This window comes from Aptenodytes patagonicus, chromosome 2 (assembly GCF_965638725.1).
Source record: "Aptenodytes patagonicus chromosome 2, bAptPat1.pri.cur, whole genome shotgun sequence".
Taxonomy (NCBI): domain Eukaryota; kingdom Metazoa; phylum Chordata; class Aves; order Sphenisciformes; family Spheniscidae; genus Aptenodytes; species Aptenodytes patagonicus.
The window spans coordinates 148827307-148843185 of NC_134950.1; the positions used below are offsets into that span (position 1 = coordinate 148827307).

The window sequence follows — 15879 nt, forward strand, 5'->3', positions numbered from 1 at the left end:
GACGAAAAAACAGAACATGACATCAGTATTTACTTCATCTGGTAGGAATAATACAGGCAACAAGAGTTTCATTTCTAAAAAATGTGATCTACACCAAAATTCCCCTTTGTTTTGTTTTGAAAAGGGCTTGATGCTACAAGATACTGAGCAAGCCTTTTGCAATGCAGACCTTTTTCAGCTCTTACTCTCATAAATACGCCCAAAACTTAAGCACTCGCAAGGGATCCCATCTGTTATGTCAATCAACAGCCACACCTGAAACACGAAGCAAAAGGGAGAGAGGTGTCACAGTGCTATGCTCAGCTTGAAGTGTGCCACTGAGCAAGCTGGTCCTTGGTAGATGACCTATCTTCCAGCTAAACTACAAATTACCCCTTTGCACAGCATCTTCACCATCTGACATCCCCCCATACCACATAGTTCTTCACCACGGTACCAAATACAACGAGGAGTACCTCGACTGCATGGTATTTACGTTCATTGATAATTGCTGCTCAAACCCCTTCTTAAGAACAGCAGATTTGTGTCACTAGATAACTATTAATGCACATGGAGCATGAGGTAAATAAAATGTCAGCCCTCTGATTGATGAGGCTTAGTCTAAATATAGCTCATTCAGCCAGTCTTAGAGGGTTTAGTACACCAGTTCCTACTGGCAAAAGCCAGAAGATGGGGAAAGCTAACAGGAGAAAAAGGTTTCTCTGATAACCTGGAGCAGACGAGCTACAGAAAACACAGTAACTTTTCTCTGACCTCAAAGGGCTTGGATGAGGGGATCCAGATAATTGCTAGAGCTGCTGCAATGACAAAGAAAGGCAAGGAGCTGGAGACGATATTCATAGCACCTTACTGTTTGTGTCTGAGCTAGAGCCCTGGCTGCTTATCACAGGAACAGAAAACAACTACTAGCCCATTATTTATACTGTCCCTAGTGTACGTACACCAAACATACAGCTTGCCTGTATGGATCTTGCTTCATTTGTCACCTGGGTTTGAAAGTGGAACAGAGAAGACAGGCGTCTTCAGGAAGAGTATGTACAGGTAGCTATTTTGAAGAACCAGATTTTATTCTTATGATGGGAAACAATCACGACCTTTCACGTTACCTCTAAACTGAAGTCAAGAGAAGATACAATGTGAATTTATGAAGAGTGATGTAATGCTAAAAACTATGAAAACTCAAGTCAAAGTATTCACAAAGTTGGGTACCCAAAAATAATGACTTTTGGCTCTGTTCTCTAGGGCCTTCCCTCCCCGCCTCATGCAATGTTTGTCAAACACTGTGCTATACTATGTGATAAATACTGTGAAAGACATCTATAGGACACTTAAGCCCATCTTCTAAGAGGCCTTTGGACACTGAATTGAACACAAAAGCAGCTGCACCTCCAGATTAAGCATGATGACTACACGGACATTTCTTTTACAGACTCTCAGATACTAATCTTACTTTTCCTCTCCCACTTCTGCATAAACCAGCCCCACCAGAACAAGAACCTTTAGAAATCAGCTCTCTGTAGCTAAATTCTGAATTAAATCATCTTCTTCCTCATCCCCGATGAGAAGTCCCACCATGGACATGCACACATAGTATTACTGTTGCAGTAGTAGCTATTAAAATACAGAAAGGCAATCTCCACTATTGCTACTGCAGACTTGTCACTGCTTTTGAAACTGTTCTTCATATCAAATAGGACTAAAGCAAGCAGCTCCTTTTTCACTAGTAAAAAGAGTTAAGTGCCCCTGCTGGTCTTCCCTTTTGTAAGCAAGGAACAGGGAGAGAAAGAGTGTTCTCCCTATTGACAACAGGCAGAATGGTATCTATTCTTTGGCATGGAAAAAGAACCAGCTGAAAGGCCCTGCCCAGCACTAGTCAGCCCTGTAGATGTTCAAACATTGAGCTTGTGCCACAGAAACTGTGCCACACCTGCCTTCCAATTACTTTTTTTTTTAAGCTTTCAGTGCAGCAATACACCTTCCCTCTTCCCACCCCACTACTTGATCCTTCTGCACCAAAATCCTCCCAAAAATCATCTATGCTCTTATTCAAGCTTCCCCTCTCCCCTAGAGGGTTGTTTTGATGCTCTGTGTGTATACATGCACTGCGGATGACAAGAGGGTTCCTGGGCTCCCCCCCACCAAGCCCCAAACTATTAGAGCAGAGCAGTTTCCCCTTCACTGATTCCAAGGACTTCTGAAGTAGAACCCATTTCGCAGAACTAAACCTGTGTCTGGAAGAATATGGGTAAGGAGGGGATTAAGAAGGATGAGCATTTAATCTACAAGATCTTGGACCACATGACACACGAAGGTGGCAGCTGTAGTTCCAGACCTAAATGTCTGCTGGTCTTAACCAAGTGGCCTTTCATACTACATGAATAGAAAAAATGTAGTGAAGACCAGTACTTGAACTACACAAACACTTGTCACTGCTTCAATCCATGGAAAGAACCCAACTTCTTCCTCCCTCGATACACTGCAACACTTCTATATGCCATTCCAAAATATGGATTTTAACTCCCAAGGCATATAAAATGCTACTTTTCAGAGCAACTATTAATTCATTATCCAGTCCAGGTTCAAACAGATATTAGGGCGTACTAGAGATCTAAAGTGACCAAATGAAGACCAGAGAAGACAGATCATCATGAAAACATTTATTGGCATTCCAACAGTTCAGGATGCAATTCAATTATCAGCACTTTACAAAAGTATCTAAAGCAGGACACACAGAGCCTAGCCAAAATAATTTGATATTTAAAACAGTAAAAAAATCCTGTTTGATTAAGGTGTTCAGAAGTTTGAATTTATAAAATACAAGTATTCGTTCTATAAGAAACCTCTAAAGCTAAAGCTCGCCCCTACTAGTACTTTCGTAAGTAGTTACACTTTAATATGTCCAGTTAGTTTTGAGAAGGTTCTGTGCTTCACATTTATTTTCTTAATAATTCAAGAAAGCCTTCTGCAACTGTAGTTATTTTAAAGTATCACCAACTCTACTGGAATATGGTATCTGAACACTTAACAGGAATGCCTCGGGCTCAAATTCAGTCAATACTAGCTGTTTGAATTAAATGCACGCCACATTTAAAGATTTGCTGCTTCTTTTACAGATTTAGTAGAAATTGAAATTTCTTTAATCCCAAATTCAGGACTTTGGAATTAAAGTCCTAAATTAACATGGAAAAATTTTGTTAAAAAAAAATTAAAAAACAGAACAGAAAATAGAGCTTGGCTCTTACACAGCGACCACAGAATTAAGAGACAGTTGCTAGGGAAGTAAAACTCAATAATTGTTAAGTTTGACTTCAGTATTAGACGAATGTGAGTTGCTGTTGCCCTTAAATGGTTATCAGTATATCAGAGTAAATACTTGATCACTTAAGTATCTGATTATTCAGGACACTAGCTAAACACTCTGAAGCCATAATTGCGAAGTTACCATCACAAACACTTTCAAAAAGAAACTTTAATAGCAAAAAATAGGAAATTCCAGTTTCAGCTGCGACAATGTTTGACAGCACCTCTATTACAGCAAGTTTTTGCATTAGGATACGCACCCAAGATTCAGGTGTTTGAGCTTCTGAAGGCTGCTAATCTGTGTAGGCAGCTCCTCAATCTGGTTGTTGAAAAAGTTGAGCACTTCTATGTTTCTCAGGTCTGCGATGTTTGCTGGCACAGCTGTGGAAAAGTTTTCACAGTGAGAGGTTGCAATCAGAGCAAGCTACCTAGACTATAGATGCTCTATCTACTAGCACCTGTCTTTCGCTCTGTTTGTACAGTGGCTGACGGTAGAAAGAGCACCTAATAGCTATTGCAATAAAAGCAAAGTTTATATCAAAGAAGTCTTCTATCTGGAATCTGTTCTCATCACTGAAAGCAGTCACTTTGTACTCCTCAGAAAATTACTACCAGTATTGTAAGATATTTTGACTAACAAAGACCATTGCGGAGAGACTAACAAAGAAAAGCAGGGCTTCCTCTGTGTTCATGTAGCACACACAGGTCTCAAAAGAGCAGAGCTTAAGAGACTCAGATCATGTCATTATTTGAGTTGAAAAAAAATGGATGATACAAGTAGTTACACCAAGATAGCAGTTTTATTAAGGTTCTTTAATAGCAAACATGAAATAAAAATTCATTTTTAGCGATGGCCCATTCTGCTTACTGCTTAAGTAATCTAGTATCCAAGTTCTTGTCCATTTAAGATTCAACAAAATTTACAAAAATTTAAGTTCAGCCCTAAAAGAGGAACTGTTCAGCCAAGCCCATTTTCAGCTACCTCCCATGAATGAATAACTGATCAATACACATACATGGTTACATTGGATTAGCAACAAATGAATACCTGGTTATTATCTAGAAACATGAAAAATAAGGCAGAAGCACAATATGAATACGCCTGGGCAGATGAGGTTAAAAAGCTATTCAGATTTGCATCTTTCCCCCCTTAAACTTAGTGAGATTTAAGCAGACAGCTGAGGTTTACATAAAGGGAGGTTGGCAAATCACCTGCACTGAAGCTTGCACCTGTGTTCAATATTCAACTCAGTTCAGTCTCAACTTTGCATCAGGAACCCATAGAGTGCACATCTTAAAATAATTAGAAGTTTTTATGAGGCCATGATTTTCTTTTATTTGTTGGCATGAGGCAATCTCAGTCTTAAAATGGAGTCAATAATGTTTACAAAGCAGAACATTATAGTATGTCACATTTACTAGATTCTAAGCCTAATTACATTGTGAACAATAACGGGATCCCTAACAAACACTTTAATTACACTACACAAATATTACTGTTGAGGGTCATATTCATTGCAGGAGATTTTTAGCAGACTTTTTTTAATAAAGTCATTAAGGCAAATCTGAACATTTAAAAGCCCTCCCTTTGTGGTATTTTCCAACTGGTCCATGCATATCTGTCACTCGATGATGGCAAGAGTTATGTGCCTTCAGAAAGTAAAGGGTAATGTACTACTACTGTTGTTTTAAATTATTCCCTAACAGAAGTTAACCGAGGATTTTAATTGACATAATTCAGCTGTTTCCAGCCTCAATATTTCACCAGAACAGTAATTACCAGTATTAAAATGTTTTCCTTTCAGAAATTAGACTCTATAATTCAACTTTGATGAGATGCAATGGACTGGCAAACCATGTGTCTGCCTTCTCAAACATATACTATATTTATGCAAGACCAGGAATCAGAAGTACTAGCAAATACAGGTTTTAGTTCAGTCAAAGCCTAAACAATACAGAGACCAAATACAATTCTCCTGAAGTTACACTGTTGATGCAATTAATAAAAATTTGGTATGAAAGTTTTGGCCTTTTTGACAGTGTAAGAAATTACACTCTCCTAGAAAAAACACTGCAACTTAACATCACAAGTTATGCTAAATGTAATGCAGAGCTCTGTTGTGGGAACACTGAAACAAGAGCCTGACGTTCAGGAGGCCAGACTTAGCAAATCTGCAGTCAGCTTGGCTGCCTGTGTGTCAATTCTGTATTTCAATTATTCAGGCTGAACACCATCACAAGATGATAAAGAAATTAAGAAGCTATTATCCAAGACACTCAAAGTTCTCAAAGGCAACTAAAAAAAGTACATCTTACACCAAGGACAATACTATCACTACATAGACAGGAAGCCCATGAAACTTTTTTGATCTTGCTGTGAGGCCAGACTACAGAAACTGTCAGACTACAGACAATTTGTTAGTGCTACCCTCACGCAAGGAAGGCCAGCAATACCTGACATGCATTTCAGTTGAATCAGTGTTGGTTAACAGGCACCTTACATTTAGTCAGTCCTATTCACAGTGGATTTAGTTACCTAATGAACTCTTGCATCATGGAGTAGCGGCAAAGCTGTTCTGCATCTGTGAACAGATCACAAGATGGGGACAAGTACCCTCCAAGCAGCCTGACAGAGTCCAAACAGTAAGTGACATCACAGCAAAAAGCTGGACCCAGTTACTGAGCTACCTTGAACTGGCGACACTGATTTAGTGGATGTGCCCCTTCAAATACCTGTCCAAACCAGCTTGTTTCCCCCTTAAGAATAAATGAATTCTTAAGCTTGTACCTCACTTCTGACTTAAGCTAGGAAACTGTGGAAAGATGAAGAATCATTTCAAGGAAGAAAGTAAACAGCCATCTTAATTTAAAAAAACAAAAACCAAAACCAAAATGAACAATGAAACAATACCCCCCCCCCCCCCATGAAACTACCTGGAAAAAAATGACACCTCGACATCAAGATAGGAAGAAAATGGCTTCCAGAGATTTGTTCATGAAGATTATGTTTGCACTGAAGATCACAGCATCAAAGAGAACCCTCGTTTCAATGGGTTACTACACAGTTGAAGTTCTCAAATTCTACCTGCACATCCCACTTGCAAACACAGGGCAAAAACTCAACTTCCATTGGCTAGTTTATCAGAGGTTTTTAATTTGTTTTTCTTTTGTCAGGGCACGGGTGTGAGTAAGTGTCCCTAGTGAACAATGGGAGCTGTGTCCTTGCACACTGTCCGCTCAGTTTCTGATATATCTGTATAATTCCCACATACTGTATTTCATGTTGTGAATCACACTTAAGATACTTTATATCATTATTTTCTTCAAGCCATACTAAAAGCTGCATGGGTAAGCAGGCTGAGATGAGAAAAAAGCTAAAAATTTAGCAAAGGATTTGGACAAAATAGTTTGTGTCTCACCCTGTTAAATCAAAATAAAAAGCCCTAATACACAATTGTATTTTTTGGTTTGGATGGAGGGGCTGGAGGTATTTCGTGAGGAGGAAAAACAGCAGAGTAGCTCAAGACCAGGCTTGTGGAAAGAGGACTTTTTCCTGTAACAGCTTATTTTCTGGTTCAACAATTCAGATTAATTTGTAATATGAACGAATGCTCTCTTGGATTCAAAGAAAAATAGAAGACCAAAATTAACTCCTGTACTGGTCTTGTCACTAAACTGCACAGGTTCAGTACCTTCAGGCCTAAAGATCAGCAGTGGTCAAGCAAGGTTGACTATGCATATTATGTTCTCTGTTCTGAACTTTACACAACTAAGTGCGTCCCAACTACCATCCCACTGTTATGTTGCAAAATTCTTCCCAGATACACAGCAGACTACCAAACACCAAGAAATTCATGTTCTGGCTATACCAAATTCTACTCGAGTGACCTTCTCATGATAAGCAGTGAGAGTGAACTGTCAGCATCCTGGTTCCATTCACCCACATATTTACAGTACGATCCACAGTGTCTTAACAACTCTTTTAAGACCATCTGCTGCCCAGTGTCATTAACAACTAAACTCCCCCTCAGCAAATGCTAGTAAAATTTGGCAGCCCGATGCCTTTGCATTCTCCTGTGAAGTTTCAGTCACATCATGAAGCCCCATTCGTATTAAGCCTCACTTCACAAGACCAGGAACGGCTTCCTTCCCCTTGTTCAACACCGGAAATTGCATACAGTGATTCACTATGACAGCTATAGACTTCACCTTGATTTCAAGAGCTTGTCCGAGAGCGAAAGAGAGGGTCTACAGGCTGCACACCAAGGAACAAGAGGACTTTGTTCATGCTCCTGGAAATAAGGATTGGCAACTTGTTATACTTCAAAGCTTTTAAAAACAAGTATGATCTTTTTTGCCCTGAAGTTAGTGGCAATTCTTTAGGACCTAAAATATATTCTCATCAGAGCAGCCTTTCACTCAAGGCAAGTTATTAAATTTTATTCCTATATAAGCAGCAGCTGTTTAAAAGTTGTGAGATGATTTCCAAAACATACACAAGAAGGATTAAACGCTACTATTCAATGCCTATATATAACTCCACACCTAAGTATCCTGGATCTGGACTTTAGTTCTCTCTCCACACCAAGAACCAGAAGCCAACACTAGACATCTATCTTTACTAGAGGTCTGATGTTGCCCTCTGTTGGAGAACAGATACTGGGTTAGATGGATCTTTTATCCGAGACAGCTATCATGCAGAGAAACATGCTAAGAACATTTAAATCAGTTAAAGCAGCTTGGAGTTACAAGTGTCTCAGATGTAACCCTTTCTCATAAAGCAGGAAGCCAAGTGGTTCTCATACCACTACTTAGCACTGACACCTAGATCCGGCTCCTTTTGTACATGCAACCTCTGACAAAGGAGGAAGAACACAGAAAATGGAAGAGGAGAAAAGGAGGTGCATTTTTTGCCCCTCCAGTTCCACTCTGCCACTCTTCAGTCATTCATCTAGGTTTCAGTACAATTCCTGCTATGGTGCAGGGCCCTTCATACAGCTGAAAATGCACAGGCTTTCTGATAAGTGTCTATTTCTGATAATGTTCTCCAGGATTATTTCTCTTAAAGCTTCTGTGAAGCACTGGAAAACAACAGGAATCCTCACAACTTTAAAAGTAAACAAACTCAGGTGTTTGCAAGATTAAGTCTCCATTTGCTTTTTGTCTAAAAGATGAAGTCTAGTCTGTTTTTTTGTATTTAGTAGGTACTGACATTAAACCAAACATTTCTAAAGACACTGTTAATAAAAAAAGACCCATATAAAAATTTCCTTTACAAGTTAAAACTAAAATAAAAAACATTTTAGACAAGGAAGCTCAGAAGAAAAATGTGACAAGAGTCAATAAACCACCCAATTGGACAAGTGAAATGATTTTGTAAAAATGTAAATCTCCATGAGAGGAACCACATGGTATGTAAACAGAGATAAACATTTCAATTCATGTATACCTTAACACTGAATGTTCAAAATAAACATTGTCACACTGCTGCTTGGAAAACCATATCTATAACGTCTGCCTATTCATAAAACTGTACGCAAGTAAGCTTACTATCTCCTCAATAAATACGATTCAAAGGCTACCTTTGGACAGGTGAAAAAACCTCCCATTGAATTCAATAGGTTTTGAATCAGACATCAAGTGAAATAAGAATTTTAATTATTTAAAACATGATTAGTTTCTTGGGCATTCGTATCTTTAGAAACTTTAAGCTGCAGAATCCCTGTTTTTTTCAAAATGTTTCTTTAGTTAATGAAGTAATTTCACAGTACCTAGGAACATGACGTTCAGTAGTACTCTAAACCTTTACAGGTTCTAAGGGAATATTTATCCAGAAGAGCTATTAAAATAGCACTACTTGTCAGAGAAGAGATTTATAAGACTATGCCAGTTTCTCATTAAAATGTTCCACTTAAAAGCTGGTCGAGAGTCATACAGAGTAAAGAGAACTCAATACAGACCTTTGAGAGTGCTATCAGTCCATTGTAGATCCCAGGTAAGGTTTTCTTGCCAAGAACCTACTTCTTAAGCCTAAAGTAAAACCTGTGGGCTATACAATATAATAAACCCAGTTCTGCAGACTGTTGCTAATCTAGTTAGCGTCAACAGGAACTTTTCATGAGTAAGGATCCCTTAGAGCAAAGGTCATAAAGACATAAAATGTTACTCACATTTCACGGGGGAGGAAGAATTTAGAATACTAAATATATAATGTGTTCTGTGCATCAAATATAACTGTACTCGTAGAGCTGGAGTCATGTTTAGATTAATTTGACAAGGGTTCTGTTATACTGAGAGAGAAGCAATCAGCTTCACCAAAATGAAAGAGGAATTAGCAGAGGGAGAACACAACCGTTTTCGTTTTAAATATTCATAGGCATGCTGATATCATACTTGGCAGTTAACTGGAGAGAATCCTTATCCCAAGTGAAGCATACAGTACTTAATTTACACATTATGTAGTTCAAGTTTCCCCTTTTGCCCTCCCTCCACTCTCTCCCAAAGATGGATACTAACCTTCCTCACACTGAAAACATTAAAAAGAAACTTGTCTCCTTAATCTTCAGCTCTTTCCAGAAACCAGCTGAGTTCATTTTTGCAGTTATCCACAGAAGCACTGCAGTTATGAAAATGTTCTTACGAACATGTTTAAAGTATACCATAGTTCACTGATGTGCTACTGTGCTAACAAAACAATTTATCCATAAACAGTTTTAAATTAGAAGCCAGAGTCTAAGGAGAAGTGCTGTGAGCACAAGAAAGGCTGAGAAGAGACTGGGAATCAAGTGACATCTAGTGAAGACAAAAAGACAAATCTGTTCTTCTCTGAGAAGAAAGCTTAAGGTGCACTTCAGAGAGTGCACTAGAGAGAAATACTAGAAACCAGGGGCTGAGGTTAGGAAGGCATTACTAGGTTGAAAATAAATCACCCAGCAGCAAAGAACTGAAACCACACCAAAATAGCTCACAAAAATCTAATGTTTGTTAGCTTTTTTACAGCAGTAAGGAACAGTACTATTCAACTGAGGATGAGTACAATAATGTGAATATAAACATGCCCCTTCATTTCTACAAATAATTTTGAAGAAAACAGTGTATTAGCCAAGCTTTTTGAATTAGTGTGACACGCAAGTACTGTAGTGGACCACAGCATCTTCAGCTTCGATAATTGTTTTGTGAGGAGTGCTCAGTTCAGCCAAGATGCTTTGCTATCTTACTTTTATGTCAGGACAAAAAAATCCATGTGGTAGACCATGCAAAAAGTTGAAGAACACAGGCTACATCCCCTTGTTACACGTCAGATCATCTGTTCTGTGTTGAGATTTCAACAGCAGGGAATGGTTAAGAAAAATAACTTCTGCAGGGCTGAAGAACTTTAGCTGATAGTGTTAAATTGAGATTTATTATTAGGCTTCCACCAAATGCAATTGCAAATGGTCTCACTAAATCTCAGTGAGTCTCCTTCAGGTGTTTAAGTTGTTTAAGCATGATCTTTTCAGAGTTTCACGCTACTGCACAGTAGCCGGTTGTAGTTAAATCAAGCCAGCTGAAGTTCAGTATGTTCACCTTCCTCTCCCTCAATATTCTCTTTACTTCAGTCTATTTAACATGTTTTCTGCAGTTTACAAGAGGGACTAACCAAAGATGCTCTGAACACCAGGTCTTGAACAGATACTATAGGTTATCCCTCACAGGTCAAGGTCACTTCAGCCTCTTACTCAGGAATACCGATCCACTCGTGTGCTTAGCAGTGCTTGTTTACAAAATCCTGCTTTCGCTGTATCTAACAAATAGTCCATAATTTCAGTTCGCTTTATGGGACAGTATTAGTAGTTTACACTTTTTATACCACTGAAATGTTTTTAAGAGCTCCCATAGGACTATTTTTCACAGCTACTTGGATCAACCGACTCTTCCCCCCATTCAGCATCACAGACTGCCATGCTGACGCTGTTTGTCAGACACCAGTCTGTCCTCTCAACACACACAGGAAGAGGCTGCAGTAAAAAACCTCACCGCTCAAAAGCAAAGTCAGCACATGTGTTTACACATGTTCTTATTGCAGCCCTCAGAGCTGGGAATGAATTAAACTCCCTCCTAGTTTGGGCTCCCTATACCCAGTACTTAAAGCCACTTCTTTTGAGTCTGTATGGTACCGAGTCCTCCCTGCGCCTCTACATTAGCTAATCCCAGGCTTCAGCTAACTATACATTTCATTTCCAGCTACAGCAGATATTCCTCCTAGACAAGAGAAACCACATTACAACAAATTGCCCATCCTCAGATAAAGACTTCACTCTACAGTATTTTTGACACAGGGCACCAATGGAAAGTAAGAGGCCAGATGGGTGAGTGGTCTGAAAGGAAATGCTGTGTCATTATCCACTTCAAACCAACACACCTGATTAGTAGAAGAACAAAAAGAATACATAGAAAATAGAGTACAAAACCAAGTAAACAAAACTAAATCCAGTTTCCCCTTAATCTAGACCAAATCTACCTTCTCACCTCTGTCCTTCAATATTAGCAACAAAAAAATTCCACTCGGCTTGTTAAACAGTAAATTCTTTATGATACAAAATTAAGCTCTTTAATGAAGGGAGTTCACTTGTACAACATTCACTAGCTTTGAAAATGCCAACTTCAAAATAGGCTATATCTGGCAAGAGGATTTCCAACAACTTTATATTACAGCCTGTACATACACATGGAGAAAGATCATTTATATGGGTCTTCCACAAAAAAAAAATTAGTTATTTTAAACCACTGGGACATAGGTGAAGACACAAGAAATTTGTACTAAAACACGTCAGAAAACATTAAGACTTACAAAAAAGGAGTTAATATGTTTGCAGATGCCTTTGAATAATAGAACAACAGCTTCTGAAGAACTATGTTAAAAGACAAGTGATTTGTCTCTAGTGCTGTATTTAGTATGTACGCTTACTTATGATGCAAAACTGACTTTGTTGCCATACAGCACAAACTTTGACAATTTAATTTATGCATAAATTGGGGTAGTTTCAGCATGCACTCTTTATACCATTACAGCACAAAACTCATAAATTAATCTGCTTCATTCTCCCAAAGCTTCTTAAAATCAAAATTTATATTATTTAAAGCTAAAATGCTCTACCATCTCTACTTTCCCAGAACCAAAGGTTTGGGTTTTTTCAGGGAGAAAAAAGCTAACAAGGTATTTAATCTAAACATTTGTGCAGAACTCAGATGTCACAAATTTAGTAAGGCATAGGTATAGGGATCTCCTTTTCCCTCCTTCTCACGTCCCCCTGTGCACTGCATTCATAAAGATATTTCCCGTTAGAGATCCCTGCACCAGAAATGGGAAGTAAAAACAAATCAAAATATATAACAAAAGTGAAAGGCTTACAGTTAATTTAAAGCACCACTCCCAAGCACAGCTGAGAGGCCACTGTCAGGCAGAAGTCTTGTGCTTTGGACACAACCCTAGTTTCACTATGCAGATAGCTTACTTGCACCATTTTGGGGTAAACCATGTCAGTACAACAGTGTGGAATGACTTACCAGAAGAAAGCAGAGGCAGAACCAAAGTAGAAGAGAATACAAGAAGCAACAGAGAGTATATGGGCATCTAGTTCCCTCCAGAAGTCAGCAAGTTTGCTATATAAATAACCTGATACCAGGCAAAATGCAAAGTGTCAGACAATACCAGCAGGAGACACCATAACACATTTCCAGCAGTCTGGAGAAGACAAAGCAGCTAGACTGGGAAGGAATTCAGGACAGACAAATGCAGTGTTGCTAACTGTCTTTGGACTACCTCCAATACATCTAGGTATACACTACAGCCAGAAAGGTGACTTATAAAGGAGATGGCCTAATGTAAGGATGACATCAAGGGAACTTAGCAGCATATTAAATAAGATCAAGGACACCCTCAAGAAGGTTAGCAGCTACGAAGGGACAAGCTTCTGTGCTGGTCACGCACAGAGAGCAAAACAATTTGGAAGGAGATGGTACAGCACAGAAGCAGTAAGCTGTGTGAGCAGAAAAAAAGGAGAAAGTTTTGAACTGGGTAACTGCTCTGCTGGAAGGCAGCAAAATGCACAAGTATGATAAAGGGTGACCACGTGGCTGTCAAAGGAACATGATGAATGAGACACAGCTATTCTGACAGGATCAGAAAGTTAACTCAGAAACAAAATTCAGGTGTGGAAATGGAAACCAGCAGCAAAAAGCTAATGGATCACCTCACAAAAAGGAAAGGACTAAAGATGAGGAAAGGATTACACTTGAGGATCAAGGAAGAAGCAGTGGAAAGAGAAGAGGACAGTAAAGGAGAGCAGCTCAGAGGAAAGGGAGACTAGGACAGAGAATGCAACATCAGGTAATACAGGGGAAGTTTCAGAAAAAAAAAAAATATATATATAGTTGTTCCCAATCTCTTGTCATTCAGACATTTGATAATATTGGGCAAGGAATCAGAGCACGACAGCAAAAGGACAGAAAAATCGTCAGGAGCAAGCTATGAATAGCAGACAACTTTTGAGGACATTTAAAGACAGCACAAGAATATGGTGAAGCAGGCGAGCACAGGATCACCTGAGGTTAAGGAGACTGAGGAGAATAGCAAAACTAAGCTGCTGTTCACTACTACCTACCAGGGAGACTGGATTGCTACCAGGAGCATAAGCTTCTTCCCACAAAAGAAACTGCTAAAGTTACTTAAACAGTGACCTCTAATGGACAAATCACATAATACCAGTATTTCCACTGATGGCAGAAACACTCATGGACTCCAGGTATGACCAGATAATGACACAAAAGCTATAATCTCTGAATAGATTCTCCAAATGATTACAGCATCAATTAATTTATCAGGTAGGTAAGTCAAATAACTGTTACAGTAGTTACAAGCCATCAAAAACTTACAGCATATCCCAAAAATAAGTGAAAATAAAACGTCAATTTGGCAGCGCAATAGCTGCGCACATACTGATGACCAGCACGCGTACCTGTTGTCAATGCTGAAGTAACCTTTAACATCCCAGCCTGCTTTCCAGTCACATCTTCCCCTCTGTGCACTCCTGGGTTGGACTACTATTAACCTGAGCTTCCAAAAGCTCTTCAAGCACGCTTCCTAATCATGATGCAGTACAGGGATTTTAATTGTTAAACCTCATCAGCATACCAAGTAAGGGTATTAAGTGTGACTATACTAGGATGTGAAATTTTGTATACACTTTAAGTAGCTGGAGAATACCTTAAGTTAGCCTAGCTATCTAAAGTCTAGAAGTTTCAGTACCACTTCATACTTCACAGCAAAATAGTTCACAAAAGCTGCTCTGCAAGGAAAAAAAAAGTCAGGTAAGGCACAAGCCACAATATATATGCTCAGTCTTAGATGTTTCCCTTAAAAAAGGACGTCTCTCTATTGCTAATTCTACTCCAATTATTGCTCACTTACAAATCTAGTGGCATAAGGGGACCAAAAGGTGAAGCCTAATCTACCCTGCTGACTTCAGTCTGAGTCTGCAAAGGTCCTTTTTTTTTTTCTCCAAAGGCAGCCATTTGGTGTTCCAGTGCAGCCAATTTTTAAAAAAGCCAAGCCCTCAAGACAATGTGATACACAAACCTTATTCCCAGCTGGATACCCCACCCCACACACACACTCATCTATTTTATACTCTCTCCCAGAGCTCCAAACTATTCTGCTTGAAATGACATGGGGCAAGTCCCAGAGTAGAAAAGACAGCCAAGCTTGGCAATATGCCTTTCCTCTCCCTGAGCTGGGCTCCCTGGACATCCCAGTATTCTGCAATTCCCAACAGCTGTCCCCCCAGAACTGTCATGAAACCACAAACTCTAGCTGAAGAGGTTTGAACAAAGTAGGACAAAGTTTGATTTCAATAACTTCTATGACAAATTCCTTAACACAAGACTTCAGAAGCCTCATGACACTCCAAACCGTTGGAAACTAAACACAGCAGAACACACGACTGGCACGGCCACCCCAGCATCAACCACGGAGCAGGAACCAAAGGAGAAGCATGCTGGCTGGCCCTGCAAAACATGCAGATCTACACCAACACCCTAAGTTCACTTTCATCCCACGCAGGGGTGTCAGAAAGAGCAAGTGGCCAAGATTGCTGCAGACTTCAAGAGAAGTTAAGTTCCACTTGAACTTGGATGAAGCAGTCCTAAGTAGAAGTGCACAGAACAGTAGAATGGATACCCATAAAAATTATTACTGTTGCACAGAAGATGCGGAAACAATATTTGTGATTGACCAAAGTGATCAAGCATGGTTTCTACAGAAGTATGTTCTGTGGCTCCAACTCCCTCCATACCCCTCCAGCACAGCTACCCTAACTCCCTACCACTATTCATGTCTTATTAAAGATCCCACTGAGCAGGAGGTGAATGCCACCTGTAAGTCCCCCAGCTCCTATCAAATAGCATGTAACAAAGACAAAGTGGTCACATCTACTCAAATTAATCCATCACACTGAAGGGCAGATCTCTATCATTCAGCCACTCTTTTCCACAAACTTGAGGAACATTTGTCAGGACTTCTAGTCCATTTATTTTGATGTT

The 15879-nt window shown here is 39.4% G+C and overlaps 1 protein-coding gene across 2 annotated transcripts in view; it reads right to left on the minus strand.

Annotated features, from left to right (window-relative positions):
* Positions 1-15879, minus strand: part of RSU1 (Ras suppressor protein 1) — a 116419-nt gene that overhangs the window by 81717 nt on the left and 18823 nt on the right. For both annotated transcript variants that reach the window (XM_076331624.1, XM_076331625.1), the window contains exon 4: positions 3561-3681. In XM_076331624.1, coding sequence (XP_076187739.1) covers positions 3561-3681 — 121 coding nt within the window. The remainder of the gene's footprint in view (positions 1-3560; positions 3682-15879) is intronic.